Source organism: Epinephelus lanceolatus, chromosome 18, assembly GCF_041903045.1.
Source record: "Epinephelus lanceolatus isolate andai-2023 chromosome 18, ASM4190304v1, whole genome shotgun sequence".
NCBI lineage: Eukaryota > Metazoa > Chordata > Actinopteri > Perciformes > Serranidae > Epinephelus > Epinephelus lanceolatus.
Window position 1 is genome coordinate 31,242,421 of NC_135751.1, and position 20,515 is coordinate 31,262,935.

General features: G+C 40.9%; 2 protein-coding genes across 31 annotated transcripts in view; one reads left to right on the forward strand and one right to left on the reverse strand.

Moving 5' to 3' along the window:
- mapk8ip3 (mitogen-activated protein kinase 8 interacting protein 3) overlaps window positions 1-11,632 on the forward strand; it is a 42,915-nt gene extending 31,283 nt beyond the window's left edge. For 24 of the 28 annotated variants that reach the window (XM_033644669.2, XM_033644680.2, XM_033644681.2 and 21 more), the window contains 15 exons: window positions 394-483; window positions 878-1,033; window positions 1,239-1,404; window positions 1,695-1,895; window positions 2,000-2,183; window positions 2,324-2,443; window positions 3,579-3,659; window positions 3,771-3,838; window positions 4,037-4,185; window positions 4,289-4,460; window positions 4,586-4,699; window positions 6,025-6,063; window positions 6,582-6,746; window positions 6,850-6,996; window positions 10,288-11,632. In XM_033644669.2, the coding sequence (XP_033500560.1) occupies window positions 394-483; window positions 878-1,033; window positions 1,239-1,404; window positions 1,695-1,895; window positions 2,000-2,183; window positions 2,324-2,443; window positions 3,579-3,659; window positions 3,771-3,838; window positions 4,037-4,185; window positions 4,289-4,460; window positions 4,586-4,699; window positions 6,025-6,063; window positions 6,582-6,746; window positions 6,850-6,996; window positions 10,288-10,412 (1,977 nt within the window). In that variant the 3' untranslated portion in view covers window positions 10,413-11,632. The remainder of the gene's footprint in view (window positions 1-393; window positions 484-877; window positions 1,034-1,238; window positions 1,405-1,694; window positions 1,896-1,999; window positions 2,184-2,323; window positions 2,444-3,578; window positions 3,660-3,770; window positions 3,839-4,036; window positions 4,186-4,288; window positions 4,461-4,585; window positions 4,700-6,024; window positions 6,064-6,581; window positions 6,747-6,849; window positions 6,997-10,287) is intronic. The other 4 variants (XM_033644671.2, XM_078161497.1, XM_078161500.1 and 1 more) reach the window with 1 other exon arrangement.
- Window positions 11,633-11,686: 54 nt separating this feature from the next.
- Window positions 11,687-19,948, reverse strand: nme3 (NME/NM23 nucleoside diphosphate kinase 3). 3 transcript variants are annotated; one of them, XM_033643693.2, is made up of 5 exons: window positions 19,793-19,948; window positions 16,279-16,409; window positions 16,075-16,176; window positions 15,677-15,789; window positions 11,687-12,989 (listed from the first exon to the last, which is right to left on the reverse strand). In XM_033643693.2, the coding sequence occupies exons 1-5, from the start codon at window positions 19,836-19,838 to the stop codon at window positions 12,875-12,877; spliced, it is 507 nt and encodes a 168-aa protein (XP_033499584.1). In that variant the 5' UTR covers window positions 19,839-19,948; the 3' UTR covers window positions 11,687-12,874. The 3 variants fall into 3 exon arrangements, with proteins under 3 accessions (XP_033499584.1, XP_078017578.1, XP_078017577.1); XM_078161452.1 differs by lacking the exon at window positions 19,793-19,948 and adding an exon at window positions 19,563-19,748; XM_078161451.1 differs by lacking the exon at window positions 19,793-19,948 and adding an exon at window positions 19,227-19,509.
- Window positions 19,949-20,515: the final 567 nt, after the last annotated feature.

The window sequence follows — 20,515 nt, forward strand, 5'->3', positions numbered from 1 at the left end:
ACTAACAGATGGTGCCATAGGTGTATTTGGTGGTGAATTTTTCTTATCTTTCTGCAGACAACATGACATCCTATCAGGTTATCTCCAGTGCACCTACACTAGAATTTATTGGCAGAATAATTGGGCATAGTAATCAAAGTGGATTCTTTTTAAAGAAGTGTAGTGTAGTAATCAGCAGAGATCAATCCATTACAAAAGAGGCAGAGATACCTGTTTATTCTCTGACAGCACTCCCTACAGAGCTGTTAGTCTTTGAGCAAGTAGTGTGACACTTTTATAAACTAAAAAACTTTACTGTGCCATTAACTGTAACATTGGGGATGTTTTGTTGGAACCAGACAATAATTCACCGCTTTGTATGTCCCGTGACTTTTTATCACCTCCTGCTTTTAGACCACTAACGAGAAGGAGGACAACCGCATGAAGAACGTGCCCGTCCCAGTGTACTGTCGTCCTCTGGTAGAGAAGGACCCCAACAGGAAGGTGAGGCTTTCAGGGATGACAGGTTTCCTGCATATGAACCACCGTAGATCTACGTAGATCTTGAAATGTGTTTTACTTATTAGTTCACTTGAGTTTTTGACCTCCACTGTGCAAATGATGTTTGACATTAGAAGGCTTTTTTCATGTTCACTTGTTGAAGGGAGAAAGTTTCTCTGCGTTTACCTTGTATCTCAGCTGTAACTGCAAGACTGATTTGTGACATGCAGTCTTGATGAGGCTTCATCGTCCCACCTGTAGGGAAATTACTTCAGAACAATACACAGTCTCTGTTTCTGAACTTAAAATAAAGGCACTGCGGCAGTCATTAAGTCACTCACAAGCACTCAGTTACACCAATTACATATTTTCCAACTATGTGTGTGTGTGCATGTAGTTGTGGTGTGCAGCTGGGGTGGACCTGACAGGATGGAAGGCCAGCAGCCTGGAGTTGGTACCAACCAAAGCACCGCCAGGCAGCAGCGACCCCCTGCACGCTGAGGAGAATGGAGCTGGGAAGAAGAGCAGCCACAACTCCCCAGAGAAGAGGAAGGTAGAAACCCATTTAAGGACATTCATTAGTTATAATAAACACTGCACAGTCAATTAGAAATCAGGGGTAAGTTAGGGATAAGTTAAAAACAGATTTTCAGTGGAGCATGTTGCTTTAAACTACTCAGAAATATGGAGGACACATGCATGAACCACGTCTGCCCTCACATTATTGTCTCCTCTCTCTTCCTCCTCCATTCGCCCAGTCGAAGGAGCTCCAGGAAACGGACACCATGAGCAGTCGAGTGTGGATCCTCACCAGCACCCACTCTGCCAGCAAGGTGGTCATCATCGACGCCAACCAGCCGGGCTCACTGGTTGACCAGTTCAACGTCTGCAACGCCCACGTACTCTGCATCTCCAGTGTGCCAGGTGAGACCGAATGTTGTTGTTTGACTCTCCTAGTCGCATTTTTAAGGGTCTGACTGATTTGCACTTTTGTGTTGTCACTCAATTTTTGTCCCATTATTTCTGAATTATACAAAAAAAATGAAAGTAGACATTATTATCAGACTGTAAATTAACTGTTTCATCTGTATGAAATAATCTGATTTTTGTTATTAATTCAGATAGGGTTTTTACCAGCACCTAATTGCAACTGCAAAGATTTTGTTGTCATGTGCAAAAAATATAAACACTTGTGTTAATGTGTTTGTATGCAGCTGCCAGTGAGAGCGACTATCCAGCCGGAGAGATCGTGTTAGATCCCGGTGATGGTGGAGCAGGGGGCGGGGGCGAGGACACTGGCAGTGTGGAGGGCATGCTGGCTGGTATCACTCTTGTCGGTTGTGCCACCAACTGCAGCGTTGCCCGTAGCAACTGCTCCTCACGCACTGACACGCCCATAATGGACAAAGGACAAGGTGGGTTCACCCTTAATTCTCCTGCATCTTTTTTTTATCATCATAGAAAGGTGTCCAGCTTTCAAGATTGTCTGTTTATGTATTTTAATGGTGTTGTGCTTCAGCCCCCACAGCTCCACCCATGAATGGGAAGATTCACCCTGCCCAGTCGGCCGAGGAGGCCACAGAGGCCACTGAGGTTACTGAGTCAACAGCCAGCCAGGCAGGGCTGAGATCTGGACCTCCAGGACCGTTTACTGAGCACGTCTTCACCGACCCTCAGCCTCGTCCAGCAGATGCCTCTGACAGGTAGGAGGCCAAAGTTTGTCCATTTAAAGACCATCAAAAATTTCATGAATAAATAACCTTAAGTACATTACAAAAAGATCTACACAACTATGGTGAAATATGCTGGAAAAGATAAGTGTGTATGTTGTCTGATCACATAGGAGCACAGGTCAATCCAAAGAGGAAACTTCTCAGCCTCCAGAGTCAGAGGACGGAGGTGAAGAGAGCAAGAACTACACCAGCGTGGCTCCCACTATGTGGCTCGGGGCCCAGAACGGCTGGTAAGTTGCTCAGCACAACTACTCGCAACTTCTGCTGAAGCCATCCAGTATTTAAAAACACACATTATAACAATTTCTGTACTTTTAAAAAGATAGGTTGGATTTTTTGAAGTGAGGTTGTATAAGGTACTTAACCATAGTCAGTGTATTCGATACAGCTGATGTCGCCCAGCATGCCCCCAGTTTGGAGAAGCAGGCTGGAGTCTGACATGGAAGTTAAGCAATGTACTGCTGTGGATGTGGGTAGCAGCGAAATGTGTTTTAGCCACCTAAAAGAATTAATTTCAGTTTAAATGTATGGTATATTTAGAATATTTTCACTGCCTTACCTTGCTGTCAGGCAGCCCCTTCTGACAGGTAGCTGAAGCTTTTATATATGCCAGACTTCATTGACAAAAAACATAATTTTACCTTGCAGAATATTAGAGTTGCTGGTCTATCACTGCCTTGATCAGTTAGTTTGTTTGTGTTATTGTGTGACTTTGGTGTTTTAATGGTGAGTTCAGATTCACCAAAGTCACACAAGTACACAAACAAACAAACTGATTGAGGCAACAGTAGACCAGCAGCTCCTGTGTTCAGAGAGGTAATAAAAATGTTTTTGTGAATGGTGTCTGGCTTTGAAGAGAGCACAGATGGATATAACTGCTTCAGTTCCCTGTCAGAAGGGGCTGTGTAATGGCGAGGTAAAGCAGTGAAAAAATTCTAAATATAGCATACAGTTAAAATTACATTGATTTTTTTAAGTGGCTGAAATACATTTCGCTGCTGCCCACTTCCACAGCAGTATGTTGCCTAACTTTCATGGTGGTACTACTGCCTGCCTTTCCAAACCGGGTGTGTGTGTCTATCTACTGTAGGTAATACACTGGCTGTGGATAAGTACCTCATACAACCCCACTTCAAAAAATCCAAGCTATCTTTTTAAGTTTATAGTTTTATTATCACCGCTTTACTTTTGGAAGAAATGATCAGTCACACGCTAGATAGAAAGTTTTTTTTTTTTTCATCAAAAGACCCAACAGGAGTGCTTTTTACCATCCAAGACACACATAAATATCATGACATGCTTCTTTTGAACTCTATATGCAGTTTGGTTTTGCTCTGGAGTATCTTGCCTCTGTTCTCCCTCAAGGCTCTACGTCCACTCTGCAGTTGGAAACTGGAAGAAGTGCCTCCACTCCATCAAACTCAAAGACTCTGTGCTCAGTCTTGTGTAAGTGGTGGTGATGGTTTAACTCTCTAAATGAAGGCGGATATTCTGAAGTTTGAATCAAAGGTCTTTCTATGCATTCTGCAACAGTCTCCATCTCCTCTCTAATTGCAGACATGTGAAAGGTCGTGTGCTGGTTGCCCTCGCTGACGGGACCCTCGCCATATTCCATAGATCAGAAGGTACTTGAGATTTTGAATGTTTTGTTTGAGTATCAACATGAATGCAATTGCCCTGTGATAGTCTGGCGACCTGTCCAGGGGGTACCCTGCCTCTCGCCCAATGATAGCTGGGATAGGCTTCATGAATGAATGCATCCATGTACTGTTGTCAGCTGTTAATAATTAATCATAACTATATGTGTGTGGTTTCGTCAACAGATGGCCAGTGGGATTTGTCAAACTACCATCTAATGGACCTTGGTCGACCTCATCACTCCATCCGCTGCATGGCTGTGGTCCATGACAAGGTTTGGTGCGGCTACAAGAACAAGATCCACGTCATCCAGCCCAAGAGCATGCAGATCGAGGTGGGTTATGAATCCACAGTCACATCATTCTGCTGAACAATAAGCCCGCCGATAAAAAAACATTGTAATTTACTCCACCCCCGATTCTTTCACCGCTCTGTAGAAGTCCTTCGATGCCCATCCTCGCAGGGAGAGTCAGGTGCGGCAGCTAGCATGGATCGGTGATGGTGTCTGGGTGTCGATCCGGCTCGACTCGACCTTACGTCTCTACCATGCACACACACACCAGCACCTCCAGGATGTTGATATTGAGCCATATGTCAGCAAGATGCTGGGTGAGATTAAGTTGGCTTGTTTTAACTTGACAGCTAAATGTGAACGATTCTGTTGTTTGTCACCTGTTGCAGTGTCACTAACATGCAGCCTGTTCAGTACTCCACTGTCTGTTTGTGTTTCATAGGTACTGGCAAGCTGGGCTTCTCTTTTGTGCGAATCACAGCACTTCTGATTGGTGGAAATCGTCTCTGGGTAGGAACTGGAAACGGCGTGATCATCTCCATCCCTTTAACAGAGAGTGAGTTTCATTTATACAGCCTACAACAAGTAACTCACAACTAAACATGTGGACGAAAACTTTTGTTGGTGAAGTTGCACAGGCACAAAGCTTAAGGACCGTCTCTGGAGCTGTTCTGCTCCTGGTGAACGGTCAGTTCAATGTCTCAGAGGTTAGCACAAGCTAACACAGAAGCAGCAGCTGATACACAGTAATGGCTCAACCATTAGGTAACGTCTCCTTTGCCTCACTTGATCTTATGAAATTTATGCATTTTAAAAAGGGTTTCAAATCCAACTTGAAATTAAGAAAAAAGTTAACCCTAATACTTACGATCATTTAAAAGTAAATACAAAATTAAAACCCTTTGACAATATTAGTCAAGACATTTTATCACATCATTGGTCAAGTTATAACATTACTGTGTTTTATAACATTTTCGATCAGGTGAAGTGCAATTTTTTTACATTCTCAAGACACTATTACACTTTTAGGTGCTACAGCCACTAAACCATGAGTTATAAAAGTTTTTTTCTGGGAGAGTACTTCCCCTCCAGATTTCAAAAAGTGGAAGGAATCTATGTTAGAAATTGTGTCATACGAACACGTTAGCTAAGGTCACCTATGAAGTTGAAAGCTTTAAGAGGTCATGGGTAGGCATTTTTGTTTGTAATATGTCTGTTGAACTGTAACAATGTGGTGTTAAGTTGTACTGCTTAGGTTGCTGAATTACTGTTATGGGTATAGGAATGTGTAGCTACCAGGTGTGTGAGGATATTTTGAGTTCCAAAAGTACTGTTTTTTTTTTTACAGATTTGACTGAATTGATAAATACAAAATTTGAATTACAGAAAAAGGACTTTTTCTCCTGGATTTCTTAGTTCAAGACAAATTGAACATTACTTTGCAGTTTTATTATATTTATTTTTTTAGATCATCTGAAATTCAGCAAATTGGGTATACATGACTTTTATACACTGAAGAAGAAACTAACAGCAGCTACATAATCAAATGTTATCACATTTTATCAGTAGGTAGCCTGAATTGACTAATCACTGTCTGCGGTTTTCTATCATTAAAACAAACATACAAAAAAAAAAAAAAAACACCAACCCTGAGGTAATTTCCTCCCATAGTGCAGTCCTGTTTATCTGTTTTTCTTTAGCGCACTCCCTCTTCTCCCATCAGCTCCCTCGTCTTTCTTTCCACCTTCTGTTTTCCTGCCTCACCTCAGTGGTTTCCCGTCTTTCACAGACAGTCTTGGTCATAACTGTTACTGTTACTGTCCTCTTTCTCCTCTGCTCTCCTCCCCTCTCCTCCTCCTCCTGCTCCTCCGCCTCCTGTAGCGGTGGTCCTTCACCGGGGACAACTCCTTGGTTTGAGGGGTAAGTGGGAGCGCTCCCTCCCTCCTGCTGTTATGATCTACCTTTTCTTGCCCACTTCACCCAGTCAAACCTTCATGTCCTCTCAAGCAATGTTGTGTTTGTCTGCAGAGCTACCTTTATCATTTGGGATGTGAACCTCGTTGAATATTAGACACTCAGTTAGTCCTCTTTTATCTGTGAGCATTTAGCTGAAGGTCACCAAAAGTATTCTGTGTGCCATGATTTTACCTTTTACTGTATCAGAGCAGTGCTTCTACTTGCATGTTATTTGTCATTGTGCTTTACTGCATCAATGACGTAAAGATGTGTTTGTGCGTACCAGATTCATTGCATGTAAGGGATGTGTTCTGTATATATATTCTAAGATCATTTCTCATTTTCAGTTTATCTGTGGGAATATGTGGATATTGTGGGTATTTTTTTGTTTGTTTTTTTGCCTGTGTCATGTTGCCACATATGATTAGCTTGTAAACATTCCTTGTTGGTTCGTTTCTCACTCCTGTGTTCTCATTATTTAGCCAATAAGGTGTCTCCTACATCATCTGGCGGAGTGATCCATGTGTACGGTGATGACGGCTCTGAGAAGAGCACTGGCAGCTTCATCCCCTACTGCTCCATGGCACAAGCCCAGCTCTGTTTCCATGGACACCGCGATGCTGTCAAGTTCTTCGTCTCTGTACCCGGTGAGCTCAAAGCCTGTCTGTTCCTGTCTGTGTCTCTATCTAACTACACTCCCTAGTCTTTAACCTGTTTTTGATTTTTCTTGTCCGTGTGTCTGTGTGACAGGCAATGTTCTGGCCACGTTAAACGGCAGTGTGCTGGACAGTCCGTCGGAGGGGCAGGGCTCAACAGCGCCCCAAGAGACGGAGGCCCAGAGTGTTCAAAATGTATTGGTGCTTAGCGGAGGAGAGGGCTACATCGACTTCCGTATAGGTGAGCAATCACACTGGCACATAAACTGCGCGCACGCACGCGCGTGCGCACACACACACACACACACACATACACACACACAAACACTGTACACTAGGGTGTAGCTGTGTGATGCAGCAAACCACTGAGCTATGAGGAAAAACATACCTTAATTATGTTGATGTGTATTTTACCAATTGATTGATTATTATCTATTTTAAAAAGTCCTTAAGGGACAAAGGATATAAACTGAATAAATTAAAAGATGTACAGTACAGGCCAAAAGTTTGGACACACCTTCTCATTCAATGCGTTTTCTTTATTTTCATGACTATTTACATTGTAGATTCTCACTGAAGGCATCAAAACTATGAATGAACACATGTGGAGTTATGTACTTAACAAAAAAAGGTGAAATAACTGAAAACATGTTTTATATTCTAGTTTCTTCAAAATAGCCACCCTTTGCTCTGATTACTGCTTTGCACACTCTTGGCATTCTCTCCATGAGCTTCAAGAGGTAGTCACCTGAAATGGTTTCCACTTCACAGGTGTGCCTTATCAGGGTTAATTAGTGGAATTTCTTGCTTTATCAATGGGGTTGGGACCATCAGTTGTGTTATGCAGAAGTCAGGTTAATACACAGCCGACAGCCCTATTGGACAACTGTTAAAATTCATATTATGGCAAGAACCAATCAGCTAACTAAAGAAAAACCAGTGGCCATCATTACTTTAAGAAATGAAGGTCAGTCAGTCCGGAAAATTGCAAAAACTTTAAATGTGTCCCCAAGTGGAGTCGCAAAAACCATCAAGCGCTACAACGAAACTGGCACACATGAGGACCGACCCAGGAAAGGAAGACCAAGAGTCACCTCTGCTTCTGAGGATAAGTTCATCCGAGTCACCAGCCTCAGAAATCGCAAGTTAACAGCAGCTCAGATCAGAGACCAGATGAATGCCACACAGAGTTCTAGCAGCAGACCCATCTCTAGAACAACTGTTAAGAGGAGACTGCGCGAATCAGGCCTTCATGGTCAAACAGCTGCTAGGAAACCACTGCTAAGGAGAGGCAACAAGCAGAAGAGATTTGTTTGGGCCAAGAAACACAAGGAATGGACATTAGACCAGTGGAAATCTGTGCTTTGGTCTGATGAGTCCAAATTTGAGATCTTTGGTTCCAACCGCCGTGTCTTTGTGAGACGCAGAAAAGGTGAACGGATGGATTCCACATGCCTGGTTCCCACTGTGAAGCATGGAGGAGGAGGTGTGATGGTGTGGGGGTGTTTTGCTGGTGACACTGTTGGGGATTTATTCAAAATTGAAGGCACACTGAACCAGCATGGCTACCACAGCATCCTGCAGCGACATGCCATCCCATCCGGTTTGCGTTTAGTTGGACCATCATTTATTTTTCAACAGGACAATGACCCCAAACACACCTCCAGGCTGTGTAAGGGCTATTTGACCAAGAAGGAGAGTGATGGAGTGCTGCGGCAGATGACCTGGCCTCCACAGTCACCGGACCTGAACCCAATCCAGATGGTTTGGGGTGAGCTGGATCGCAGAGTGAAGGCAAAGGGGCCAACAAGTGCTAAACACCTCTGGGAACTCCTTCAAGACTGTTGGAAAACCATTTCAGGTGACTACCTCTTGAAGCTCATGGAGAGAATGCCAAGAGTGTGCAAAGCAGTAATCAGAGCAAAGGGTGGCTATTTTGAAGAAACTAGAATATAAAACATGTTTTCAGTTATTTCACCTTTTTTTTTGTTAAGTACATAACTCCACATGTGTTCATTCATAGTTTTGATGCCTTCAGTGAGAATCTACAATGTAAATAGTCATGAAAATAAAGAAAACGCATTGAATGAGAAGGTGTGTCCAAACTTTTGGCCTGTACTGTATATTTTGCAAAATCAAACAAATGAATAGTCACAATAGAGAACAAGTAATAGATTTCCAACAATTTATTATTTCCTTATTTATACTGCATCATTGTTGTGAATGTTATGAGTATTAACTGCCCTCCAGTGGTCATAGTGAGGAACTGCAACACTGCGCTTCCTGCGGTTCTCCACTTTGACCACTAGAGGGCAGTGAGCACTCATCACATTCACCGCAATTGATTGATTTTTTTTCCTGTGTCCCTTAATGGATTTTTCAAAGTAGACAATAAACTGAATAAATTAAAAAGATATATATATATTGCAAAATAAAATAAATGAATAGTCACAATAGAGAACAAGTAATAGATTTCCAACAATTAATTATTGCCTTATTTATACTGCATCATTGTTGTGAATGTTATGAGTGTTCATTGCCCTCCAGTGGTCATAGTGAGGAACTGCAACACTGCACTTTATGTAGTTCACCACTCTGACCACTGGAGGGCAGTGACCACTCATCACATTCACAGCAATTGATTATTTATTGATTGATTATTGTCTATTCCATTAAGTGACACAGGATATAGACTGAATGAATTATAAAATGTATATTTTATAAAATAAAACAAACGAATAGTCACAATTGAGAACAAATAATAGATTTCCAACAATTTATTTAAATGCATCATTGTTGTGAATGTTAGGATTGTTCACTGCCCTCCAGTGGTCAAAATGGAGAACTGCAACACTGCGCTTCATGCAGTTCTCCACTTTGACCACAAGAGGGCAGTGAACACTCATCACATTCACAGCAGTTGATTATTTATTGATTGATTATTGTCTATTCCATTAAGTGACACAGGATATAGACTGAATAAATTACAAAATGTATATTTTACAAAATAAAACAAACGAATAGTCACAATTGAGAACAAATAATAGATTTTCCCAAGGTAATTAATTATTTCCTTATTTATACTGTATCATTGTTGTAATCTTTTTTTTTTCCTTCAAAATAATGCCTCAATATCTCAAAACAATAATAAAAACAACAATATTAAGTCATTAATTTGAGAAAATTGAATTAAAATTAAATTAAAATTACCCATTCCACAGTCTAGTCCAGTTGTGGCTTATTGAGATAAGTCATTATTTTTGATAGATATTTCAAGAATCTTCAACTATTCTTGTAACAAGATTGTGATAAAAGCTTAATTCTATATTTAAAAAAAATGTTTAGTTTAATTCTTTTCAGCTTTTGAAAATGATTTGAAACAGAGCTATGATTATGTCCTGATGTTTTATACAAATGTAACATCTGTATGTTGGCTTCCAAAATACAGAAATAAATAAAATAAAAATAAAATAATAAATAGACTTTAGGATATTATCAGCACAATAAATCTGTGTTTACCTGTTTTTCCCAGGAGATGGAGAGGATGATGAGACAGAGGAAGGAAACAACGATGGAACTTCGCAGATAAAACCTGCTTTGTGTAAAGCAGAGCGGAGCCACATCATCGTCTGGCAGGTGTCTTACATACCTGAGTGACACCTGAATATGCTTTAACACCCACACCCACTCATCTCCTTAAAGAAATCTCCTCCTGCCCCCCGAAAGCTTCCAGCCACCCAAACCTTGTAATTATCCCCGGTCATGTAAAAGTTCCCCCTTGGCTCTAAAACGACCCTCCAAGCCGTGCATCGTCCCCCTGTAACTATTATATCCCCTCCTGCCCCGTCACCTTGTAACTTAAATGCCTTGTAAGTACTTCCTCTGATCTAGTAATCTGCCTGCCATCCTGTTTCTGTCCCACCCAGGGCATTGTAACTATCTTCATGAGCCTTGTAACCCAGCCTCATAACTACCTCCCTCCTCTGTATCGATCTTATATTCACCCTGTAAGCACACTGTATCTCCTCCTATATTTACCTCAATTGTCCTGCATCTGCCCCAGAGTTACTCCTCCTCCTCTCCCTCCACTTAGTTTGTCATCTGTGAAGCCTCCACCTCATCTTAAAGCAAAGCCCCAACTTGCATAAAAAAAAACAACAAGAATGGCAGGTAAAGAGATGTGAATGACATCACTGACTTGCATTTCCACCAGAAATATGTCTGATTTTCCCAACAGCCAATCAGCGATCCATAACCATTGTACGCCATATGTTTAAACAGAGTTAACGGATGCAGGTGTTTACAGATCGACGCCGTCTTTGACAGTGTGTGTGAGTGAAATCCAATGAGAGCATACAGAAGTGTTGTTTTAGCTTTAAGATTGTAGTTGTTGGGAAATGAGTTTGGGTCACAAAGTCATCAGGTCAAATTCAGCACAAACGTCTGGGCCTTTTTGGCCATTACCTTCAATATTTCGCATCCAATCTGACGTTGGCTCATTGTCCACCCTGATTTTAAGTAAAAACCCTCATGAGGAAATAATGACTGTGTGTAACACACCCCAAAATCATAAATATCTGGTGCAGCTGCCTGGTGTAAATCAAAGAGTCATGTTGGAGTCGTGTGAACAGCCAGAAAGGTTTTGCTCAATGTGTCAAAGGTTCAGTCCAAGACTAATTTCTCTCATCTGACTGGCTGTTGATCAGACGGTTCGTTGTGAAGCAGGTGAACAGTCATGTGTTGTCATTATGTGTACAGGGATTATTGTAAATCTCCAGACACACTGAAGCCCATCCTCTTTGTTCAGTATGGAAATTCATGCATTGATCTCTATCTGTGTGGATTATATTAAACATATTTGTGTGCTGAAAAACGTACAGTTGACGTGTGCGTGTCTTACTCTGTAAAACACAGAAATAACTGACCAACCATTTAAAAAAGCATTTCCTGATTAGATTTATTGTTTTTGACAGTTCCCATACATTTCATACAGCATCATGGGGTTTTAGAAAAGCACAAATGTGACAAAAGCAGCTCCTGGAGATATTAATATTTTACTGTGCAGTTTCTCTGAGTTGGAAACAAAGCCTGACATGATAAGTTTACAAAATTAGAGCTTTAGGTGTCTCAAAAGCTGTTAAGCATTTTATTTTGAAACTTTTGTCCTTTACATTCAAGTAGTCCCAAGTGACGATGTGTTTTACACCCTTAGAGAATCTGAAGGTACAGGAAACTGAAAATTATGCATGTGTAACAATAATTGTTGGTGTTGGTTAAGTTACCTTGATTTAATTAGGAAAACTTTTATTTTACTTTATTGTGAATTGGAGTTATTGGGGGGCACGTTTAACAACAGGAAAACTATATCTAAACCATTTACAAACTCTCACACAGCTCATGCAGTGTTATCTAGAGCTGCCCTGTAAAGGTCAGAGATTCAAATCATCAGTCAGACTCCTCAGTCGACTGAGATTGATTCAAGTCGAGCAGACTTTAGGAGAAATATTGGCAGATTTTTTATCATAAATAATGAAAGGAGTTAATTTCATGTGCCAAAAACAAACAGAGCTGGTGAACAAATTTAACTGTGCGTTGATGATATGTGTAACTTCAAATATAGAGCATGCACATCCTTTTGCAAACTCTCATATCCACATGCATGTTTACTTGTAAGGTCGATAAAGTTTCCTGTACTTTCAATAGAAATTAGCTTTAGGGTGGATTAAATGCATCTATTTTCATGTCAGTTTATTGCTCTAAATTCTAATCTTACTGCTTAAAAGCTGTAAACATGAGTTAGCGTTCTGGACTAAACAAAAGACTGCAATGAAAACTGTAACAGAGGCAGACGCTGTCAAGTTACTGATCAATTATTGCTCACTTAGTGCAAGTTTGTTTTTTATAAGTCATTTCAGAAATGTAGTTGAGACAAATTTAAAAAAATACTTTATGAAAAAAAAAAAATCCAGCAATGACACCTCTTATTCTCCCGTGTGGCTGCAAACTACTAAAGCCAAAAAAATATCTGAGGTATGATGTGAGCCATCTTGTAATGACACCAATATAAAAAAAACAACGGTTTACCCACAGGACAGAGTACACACAGCACATGTGGACCATCAGTAGATCCATTTGCTGCTGCTGTCCTCCCAGCACTGAAGCTCGCTCTGTCGAAACCACAGAGAGATTTCCTTTTGGGCGCTCACCACCGAGTCACTGCCGTGGATCACGTTCCTGCAACCACAACACAAACATGTTCAGGACATTCAGACGCAGACAGACCTCAGAACCAGTATCTGCCCCGGATAAAAGCTGGTGCATTCATAACAGAAAAAATAAAATCTTATGCATTTACTACATCAGCTTCTTTTTGATCATTCTGGTTCATTTTTAAATCCAGGGATAAAACATATTTGTAGATAAAACCAGAAGCAGAATATCAACTGCTTGCGACACTAGAATAAGGGATATACCAATGTCATCAGCTTATTTTATAAGGATGTTCTGATTTAAACGTAACACGCAGTGACTAACTGTTTGACAAATGGTCATTTTGCAGGTGAAGTGTTCCTTTAAAGATGCTTTTTTCAGATACCTTCTGGTTTCAGTGATTTCATGTGCATATAGAAATAAAAGACAGGGTAAACAATAACAAAAAAATACTAAGTGGGCAGCAGAGAAACAAAAAGGTGATAATTTGGTACCTAAAAGAAAGTCACACTAAGGGTGCCTTGTAGGGCTGGGTATCGATTCAGATTTTCCAGATCGATTCGATTCGATTTTCAAGGACTCAGTTCGATCCGATTCACGATTCGATTCAATTCAGTTCAGTTCAATATCTATTCAGTCAAGTATATTTCAATTATGATACAAAATTTGCTTGGATATTAAGATATTTTCTGAGAACTAACGAAGTATATTTAACAAGGAACCCTCTGACCTGGTGCATTACTATTAAAAATACTGTTTACATTAAGAATTGACCCCAAAGCAGTACATTAGTCATCATGTACTTTTATTTAACATTACCTGACCAACACATACAAAATAAATATTTTAAATTAAATCTAATCACAAGGCAGACAATTTAAATGAAGTGGCTACAAAAAAATGTAAACAAAAGACATCCACAAGTTTGCTGCCTGTAACCGTCTTATAAAGCTTTTGTGCAATACACTACGGTGGTTGTGATGCACACATTGACTGTATCAGAAGAGAAACAATATACGTAGGTGAACCCTGCAGCAAAGTGAACCCTCTTCCTCAGAGAGGATCTTTGCCTCCCAGTTTGTTCCTGGCGGCAGAGCAGAGTGAACCGTCTTTCTTCTCAGAGGATCTTTGTCCCATGAGAGCAGGCACAGTGTCCGCAGTAAACAACTTTCGCTGGCGAAAGTTATCAGCCCATGTGTTTACTGCTACAGAAAAATAATAAATCTTTGGTTTATTTGCACAACGTCGCCTCTCTGCCGTCTTTTATCACGCTTTCAAACACTAAGTTAACTTTACCAGCAGATCTGTATGAGGTACAAACTGAGGCGACAGTTAGCAGTGTGCTGATGCTTAGTGGTATTTCTTAATCTTTTCTGTGAAACTAATGTGCATTTAATAAACATGCGTACATTATTAGCGTTATATTTTTAGGGGAAAATGCGAGTGAAAATACTCGCACCGTCAATTTTTTAATTAATGAATCGATATTGTGCCATTTAAAGGAAAATCGATTCGAATTGATTAAATCGATTTTTTCAACCCAGCTCTAGTGCCTTCAGACCTAGAGTTGTCTTGCTTTGGACTGAATCAAGGAGTAATTTTGTCACAAAGTTGTATAATTGTCTAGAGTTGGTTCGCGTTCTCACAGCAGCATTTACAAGCGGACCATATAAAATGCCTTGTGCAAGAAAGCTGCTCTTGATTGGTCAGAATTTCCATGCGGGAAAAATCCAGGAAGTAAAGCAAACGTTGAAGAAGAGTACACTTGCAAGATAACTGTGACACTTTCTAATGTCACAATGGAGGGACAACTACGCAGGTTGATTTTAGCGCTGCTCATCGTGGACTATATTGCTGTCATTGTTCATTTTAGTCAAACCATACAGTTTGAAAACGAGGCGCGGCTCCAACTAGAAAACAATGTTTTGATGCATTGGATGTGCTGAATGTGCATATTAAGGCAGTACAGGAGGAGGTGCACATTATTAATCCTCCAGGACTGTAACATGCTCATGTTTAACCCAAACAATGTGTCATGTGACTGCAGTTGGTTCGGATTGAGGTCGAAACACGTTTGTTTGTAACCAGACCGAGACCATCTCTTCAAGAAGTCTCGGTCCAGTTGTTTTGGTGCGTATCCGAGGGCAATTGCTGTGTTCACACCTGCCCAAACGGGCTGCACTTAGGGGACAAACGAACTTAAGTTCAATTAAACCGAACCAAACAAGGCAGGAGTGAAAGCACCTTAAGTTACATAAAAAACTTTGCTTTTAAAAGGCCCTGTACACCCATTGTAAAGCCACACAACTGATTTTAATTAATCTGCTTCTTCCCAAGACTGTGTGAGGGCGTGTACAGACTGTGTTTGACTGACTCTCCCTCACTATCCTGTCAGGTTCGTTGTACCAGTTTGATCAGGACAAACTGAGCCTATAGCATTTTATAGGCCTTACTTACAGCAAACTTTACACAGGTGTAAATGATAAAATGAGTGACAGTATTGTGCATGCTGGCTCACTGTCACACTCCTGTCTTTCTGCGACACATGAATAAAACACAGCCAACTGTTACTGTCTTTAGTAACACCGACAGTACAACAGTACTGCACAACAGTGCTTTTCCTACTATGACCAGTCAACATGTTTGCCATTAAAAAAGTCTGTATCACATTTTCCTCAGAGACTAAGAACTGAATCATCAGGTTATCTCACCTGCCCACTTCCACACAGTAATCTCCTCGGATGGTTCCAGGCAGCGAGTCTGCAGGGTTGGTCTCTCCCAACATCTTACGTGCAGTCTTGACAACATCCAAACCCTCCCACACCTGAATAAAACACAAATGTCCATGACTACAGCATACAGAGCAGTATCACAGTCATGTGCACAGATGAGACAAAAACTAAAAATTACTACTGATTTTGCAAATACTAATGGATCAAAATAAGATGCTTTGCTTCAGTCACTTAATCTAGACAACCATAAAACACCAGCAGCTTTTGATGGTAAACTGACTTATTATGTGAGTTATTAGCCAAACCAGATGCCTTATGAATTTCTGAGGGCCTTTGGTATCCTGTGGACACATGTACAGTTTGTAGGAGAATCTCACCATCGCTACGATTGGTCCAGAGCTCATGTAGCTCATCAGTCCCTTGAAGAAAGGCTTACTCCTCAGCTCCCAGTAGTGTTCCCTCAGAAGATCCTCAGATGCCTGGAACACAAAACAAACAAATACATCATTCATTTAGTATATTAGCCTTGATAATCTATTTGGAAATACATGACTCTCGAGGAATAAAATGCCCCAGAATACCTGCATAAGTTTGAGGCCCACCAGTTTGAACCCTTTCTTCTCAAAGCGACGGATGATTTCTCCCACCAGTCTCCGCTGCACGCCATCTGGTTTCACGGCAATGAAGGTGCGCTCATTCACACCGGTCCAGCCTAGGGACAAGCGATAATACACCAAAGATTAAGTGTTTAAAGTAAACAACAACGGTCACCACACACAACCTAGAGCAGCCTGTGTGCACCTTGACTGGAGAAAGCAGCATCTTTCATTTAAGAGATAGTGGCAAAGAAAAACGCTGACACAACTGATTTGTGCATGGTTGATGAGAACTAGTATGACAGCTGTGTTCACTTTTGCAGAGTACATTTGTAAGTGTTTAATCCAGTAGTTCTCAACCAGGGGTCTTTGAGGGAGTTCCAGGGGGTCCCCAGAAAAATGGGGATATGTTTATTTTCACTATTTAATTCACTATAGAATTGAGCCAATTGAGCCACAGGTTTATGCTAACTTATACTTCCTTGCCTCCTCTTTCCTCTTTTGACTCAGAAATCATTCCTCCTCCGCCACCATGGAGGATCTTCCAGTCACTGTGGGTGCGCTCTGAATCACATACTTTTTCTTTTTACTTTTAGTAGGTACTGCAGCTGCCCTTAAAAACTATGTACTGTTGCATGCAGTATGTACACAATCAGGACATACTACTTTCTCTTATCATCACTGAACTTTGCCCGTCTTGCTTTTATATCTGTTACCTTGAAGATAAACAAACACCACTTACCAAGTTCGCCAGAGATGGAGATCAGCCCGGAGAGTTCTGCTATTACTTTGCAATGTGTGTAGTTTAACTTTAAAGTTACAACTGCACAGATTGTAGATTCTAACATTATATTTGTAACAGTGAAATTACATCTGCATTTCTGCTGGCTTACATACTGCAAAATCAGACCAGATGTAGTAGAACATCCTGGTATTTTTGGCACACTGTATTTCACATATACATATACATGTATTGTGACATACTAAATCTTTTTCTGGCATACAATATAGTGTGGTAATGTGGGTATTGGAACGCACAGTATATATATATGGTGGTTAGCACTGTCGCCTCACAGCAAGAGGGTTCCCGGTTCAATCCCGGGTGGGGGAGCCCTTCTGTGCGGAGTCTGCATGTTCTCCCTGTGTCAGCGTGGGTTCTCTTTGGGTACTCCAGCTTCCTCCCACAGTCCAAAGACATGCAGATTAGGGATAGGTTAACTGATGACTCTAAATTGTCCGTAGGTGTGAATGTGAGCGTGAATGTTTGTCTGTCTCTATGTGTCAGTACTGCGATAGTCTGGTGACCTGTCCAGGGTGTACCCCGCCTCTCGCCCAATGTCAGCTGGGATAGGCTCCAGCCCCCCGTGACCCTCAAGAGGTTAAGTGGTTAGAAATTGGATGGATGGATGGATGGATGGATGGAAGGTCTATCCTACATGTCTCTTCCTCACATCACTTTCACACATCCTCGCTGGGAGGAGCGAAGATGTGAGTGAGGGAAGCAAGGACACACGTTCGCATAATGACGATCACTCTAAGAGTGACTATTCTGATCACAGGTTTCACGTCCTCCACAGTTATCTCCTCAACTGTAGGTGACAACTATAGAAGTCTGGTCTTAACCATGTCTAATGACCAGAATCTTTTCAGGACAATTTTCAGGAGGTCCCTGAAGCAAAATCTTATCAAATAAGGGTCCGTGGAGACAGGAGGCTAAAATGGGCCGAACACATCCCAGCTCATGTTGGAGAAACTGCGGAACATGCACTGCCAATCACATCCATATATTTGATGCCCTTAACAAGGTTTTTCAACAAGATATTTCACAAGATCCTACAGTAGTATTACTGGGTGTTATTCCTGCAAGTCAGAAAGTGAGGGATAAGAAACTACTCTTACATATATTACTTAAAGCAGCCTTGACGTGTATAGCCATCAGATGTACTTTATTTGTGTGATTATAATGTGGAGTGGACAATTATTAGTATTACTTTTCATTCCTTTTTTAAAATTGCATTTTTCTTTCTATTAAAAATTTGCCTTTTCTAATCAATGGGTCAAGATGTCAGCATTGATGTCTGTGCTGTTTTCTTTTATGTTCAGGTAATTTCTGATGTGTATAGCTGTGTTATACAGCTGGGAAAAAAATGAAATGTGTGCACTTTATTGTTGCTGATGAAAACTAAATAAAAAATTAAGTTCTAAAAATAAAACAAAAAAAGAGGGTCCATGACCAAATTTGAATCAATTTAGTGGTTCCTGACACAAAAGTTTGCGAAGCACTGGTCTAATTCTTGTTTGCAGACAGTCAGTAGGCGTTTCTCAATACCAAGTACGCCAAGTTCGGACTTGCGCACTTGGGAGTTCGGACTTGGCAAGTTCGATTCGGGAGTACAAACTCCCAAGGATGGCTGCCATTGCCGCTGGTCTATGAGAAATGTCTACACAAGTCACCTCCCGATGCATCCCCGATGGAACGGGCAGAGCAAGTTCACATCCGGGCATTTGGACTGTACTTGGCTGGATGTGAACTCTGAATTGGAACAGTACTTGGGCTGCGACTGATGATGTTTCAGAAGTCCGCAAGAACACAAGTACAGGCAAGAACGCAGATTGAGAAACGCCTAGTGTCACACACAGTTAATTTTGCTTGCAGATAGGATACACACATAAAAACCCTCCCATGCAGCAGTGCCCACACAGGTTTAAATTTCACAAACCTACATGCGTCCCCACAAATGCTGTTATTTGTTAGTTTAAAGAGCCACTGTTGGGTTCACAAGTATCACTATTAGGCCTCCTCACCCCTGCTTGTATAACCTCAGACACACAAACAGGGAACATGCCTGAACCCTGCACTTTGACAACAGGTTCTGCAACAAACCTCTTAACCACAGCAGACTCAGTCTCCGTTATTTATGCCTGTGTCTCACCAGATTCTCCAATCCGTGCATGTTTAACCACCAAATCTTCAAGTTCATGTAGATCTTGGTGTGATCTTTTCCTCGGCCTCATTGCTCCCCCTGCAGCAGCCTGTTGGCTCTCACAGGCTCCACATGAATCCCAGCGCCACCAATGGCAGCGCAATTACACACAGGAGCTATTAATAGGATGATGAATCAACTTTTTACAGTGAGGAGGACACATGGACTAACGCTGCTGGGAGTAAGACACAGTGGCTGCTGCAGATTAGTAAAGTAAGCCTGCTGGAGTGCAACCACACCGTTAATAGTCACACTTCAAACTCTACACTTAATCAAATTAGTTACCAAAGCTGTATGAAAGTAACCGAAGGCTTGATGACACCATAGTTTCACCAGTTAACTCTGCTCCTTCTTGTAGCTAGCCGAGCCGAGCCGAGCAGAGCCCAGGCGTCTGTCCCGGTGAGTTAGCATCTCCTGCTCACACATGGTGGAAATAGTGAGCACATTATCCGCTGTGAAAGTCAAACTGGATGTTAATGAATGACACGTGACGTATAAACAGACAAAACACCAACCTGACTGGAAGTAGTAAGAAAATATGGCCAGGAACAGGCAGATCATTGTAGCCGGAGGACGGAACACACTGGAACAAGGAAGGAATGAGGAGGACTTACGCACGCACGCACGCACGTTTCCTTTGGGAATACTTCACAAAGCGCGGGCACGTGGTGTCCTGAGGCTCGCGAGGGGAAAATCAGTATGGTAATGTATGGAGGTCAATTTCCGCCGAGAGAAAAAAAAAATTAGTGTTAAATAAAAAAGGAAATACAAATGATGTTTTGGATGTCATACTATACTATAACTTTTTTATGATATTTTGGATGTCATACTATACTATGACTTTTTTATGATATTTTGGATGTCATACTATACTATGACTTTTTTATGATATTTTGGATGTCATACTATACTATGACTTTTTTATGATATTTTGGATGTCATACTATACTATGACTTTTTTAAAATCATATTTTAGTTGTCATACTATACAATAACTTTTTTTATGATATTTTGGATGTCATACTATACTATAACTTTTTTTATGATATTTTGGATGTCATACTATACTATGACTTTTTTATGATATTTTGGATGTCATACTATACTATGACTTTTTTTAATCATATTTTAGATGTCATACTATACTATACCTTTTTTATGATATTTTGGATGTCATACTATACTATAACTTTTTATGATATTTTGGATGTCATACTACACTATGACTTTTTTTATAA

Coding starts and splice junctions, on each gene's coding strand:
- nme3 (XM_078161451.1), bottom strand. CDS start 19,308: ATGAGGCCGAGGAAAAGATCACACCAAGATCTACATGAACTTGAAGAT. Junction 16,177..16,278: donor TGGGCCTCAAACTTATGCAG/GTATTCTGGGGC, acceptor TTTGTGTTCCAG/GCATCTGAGGATCTTCTGAG. Junction 15,790..16,074: donor CTGGACCAATCGTAGCGATG/GTGAGATTCTCC, acceptor TGTTTTATTCAG/GTGTGGGAGGGTTTGGATGT.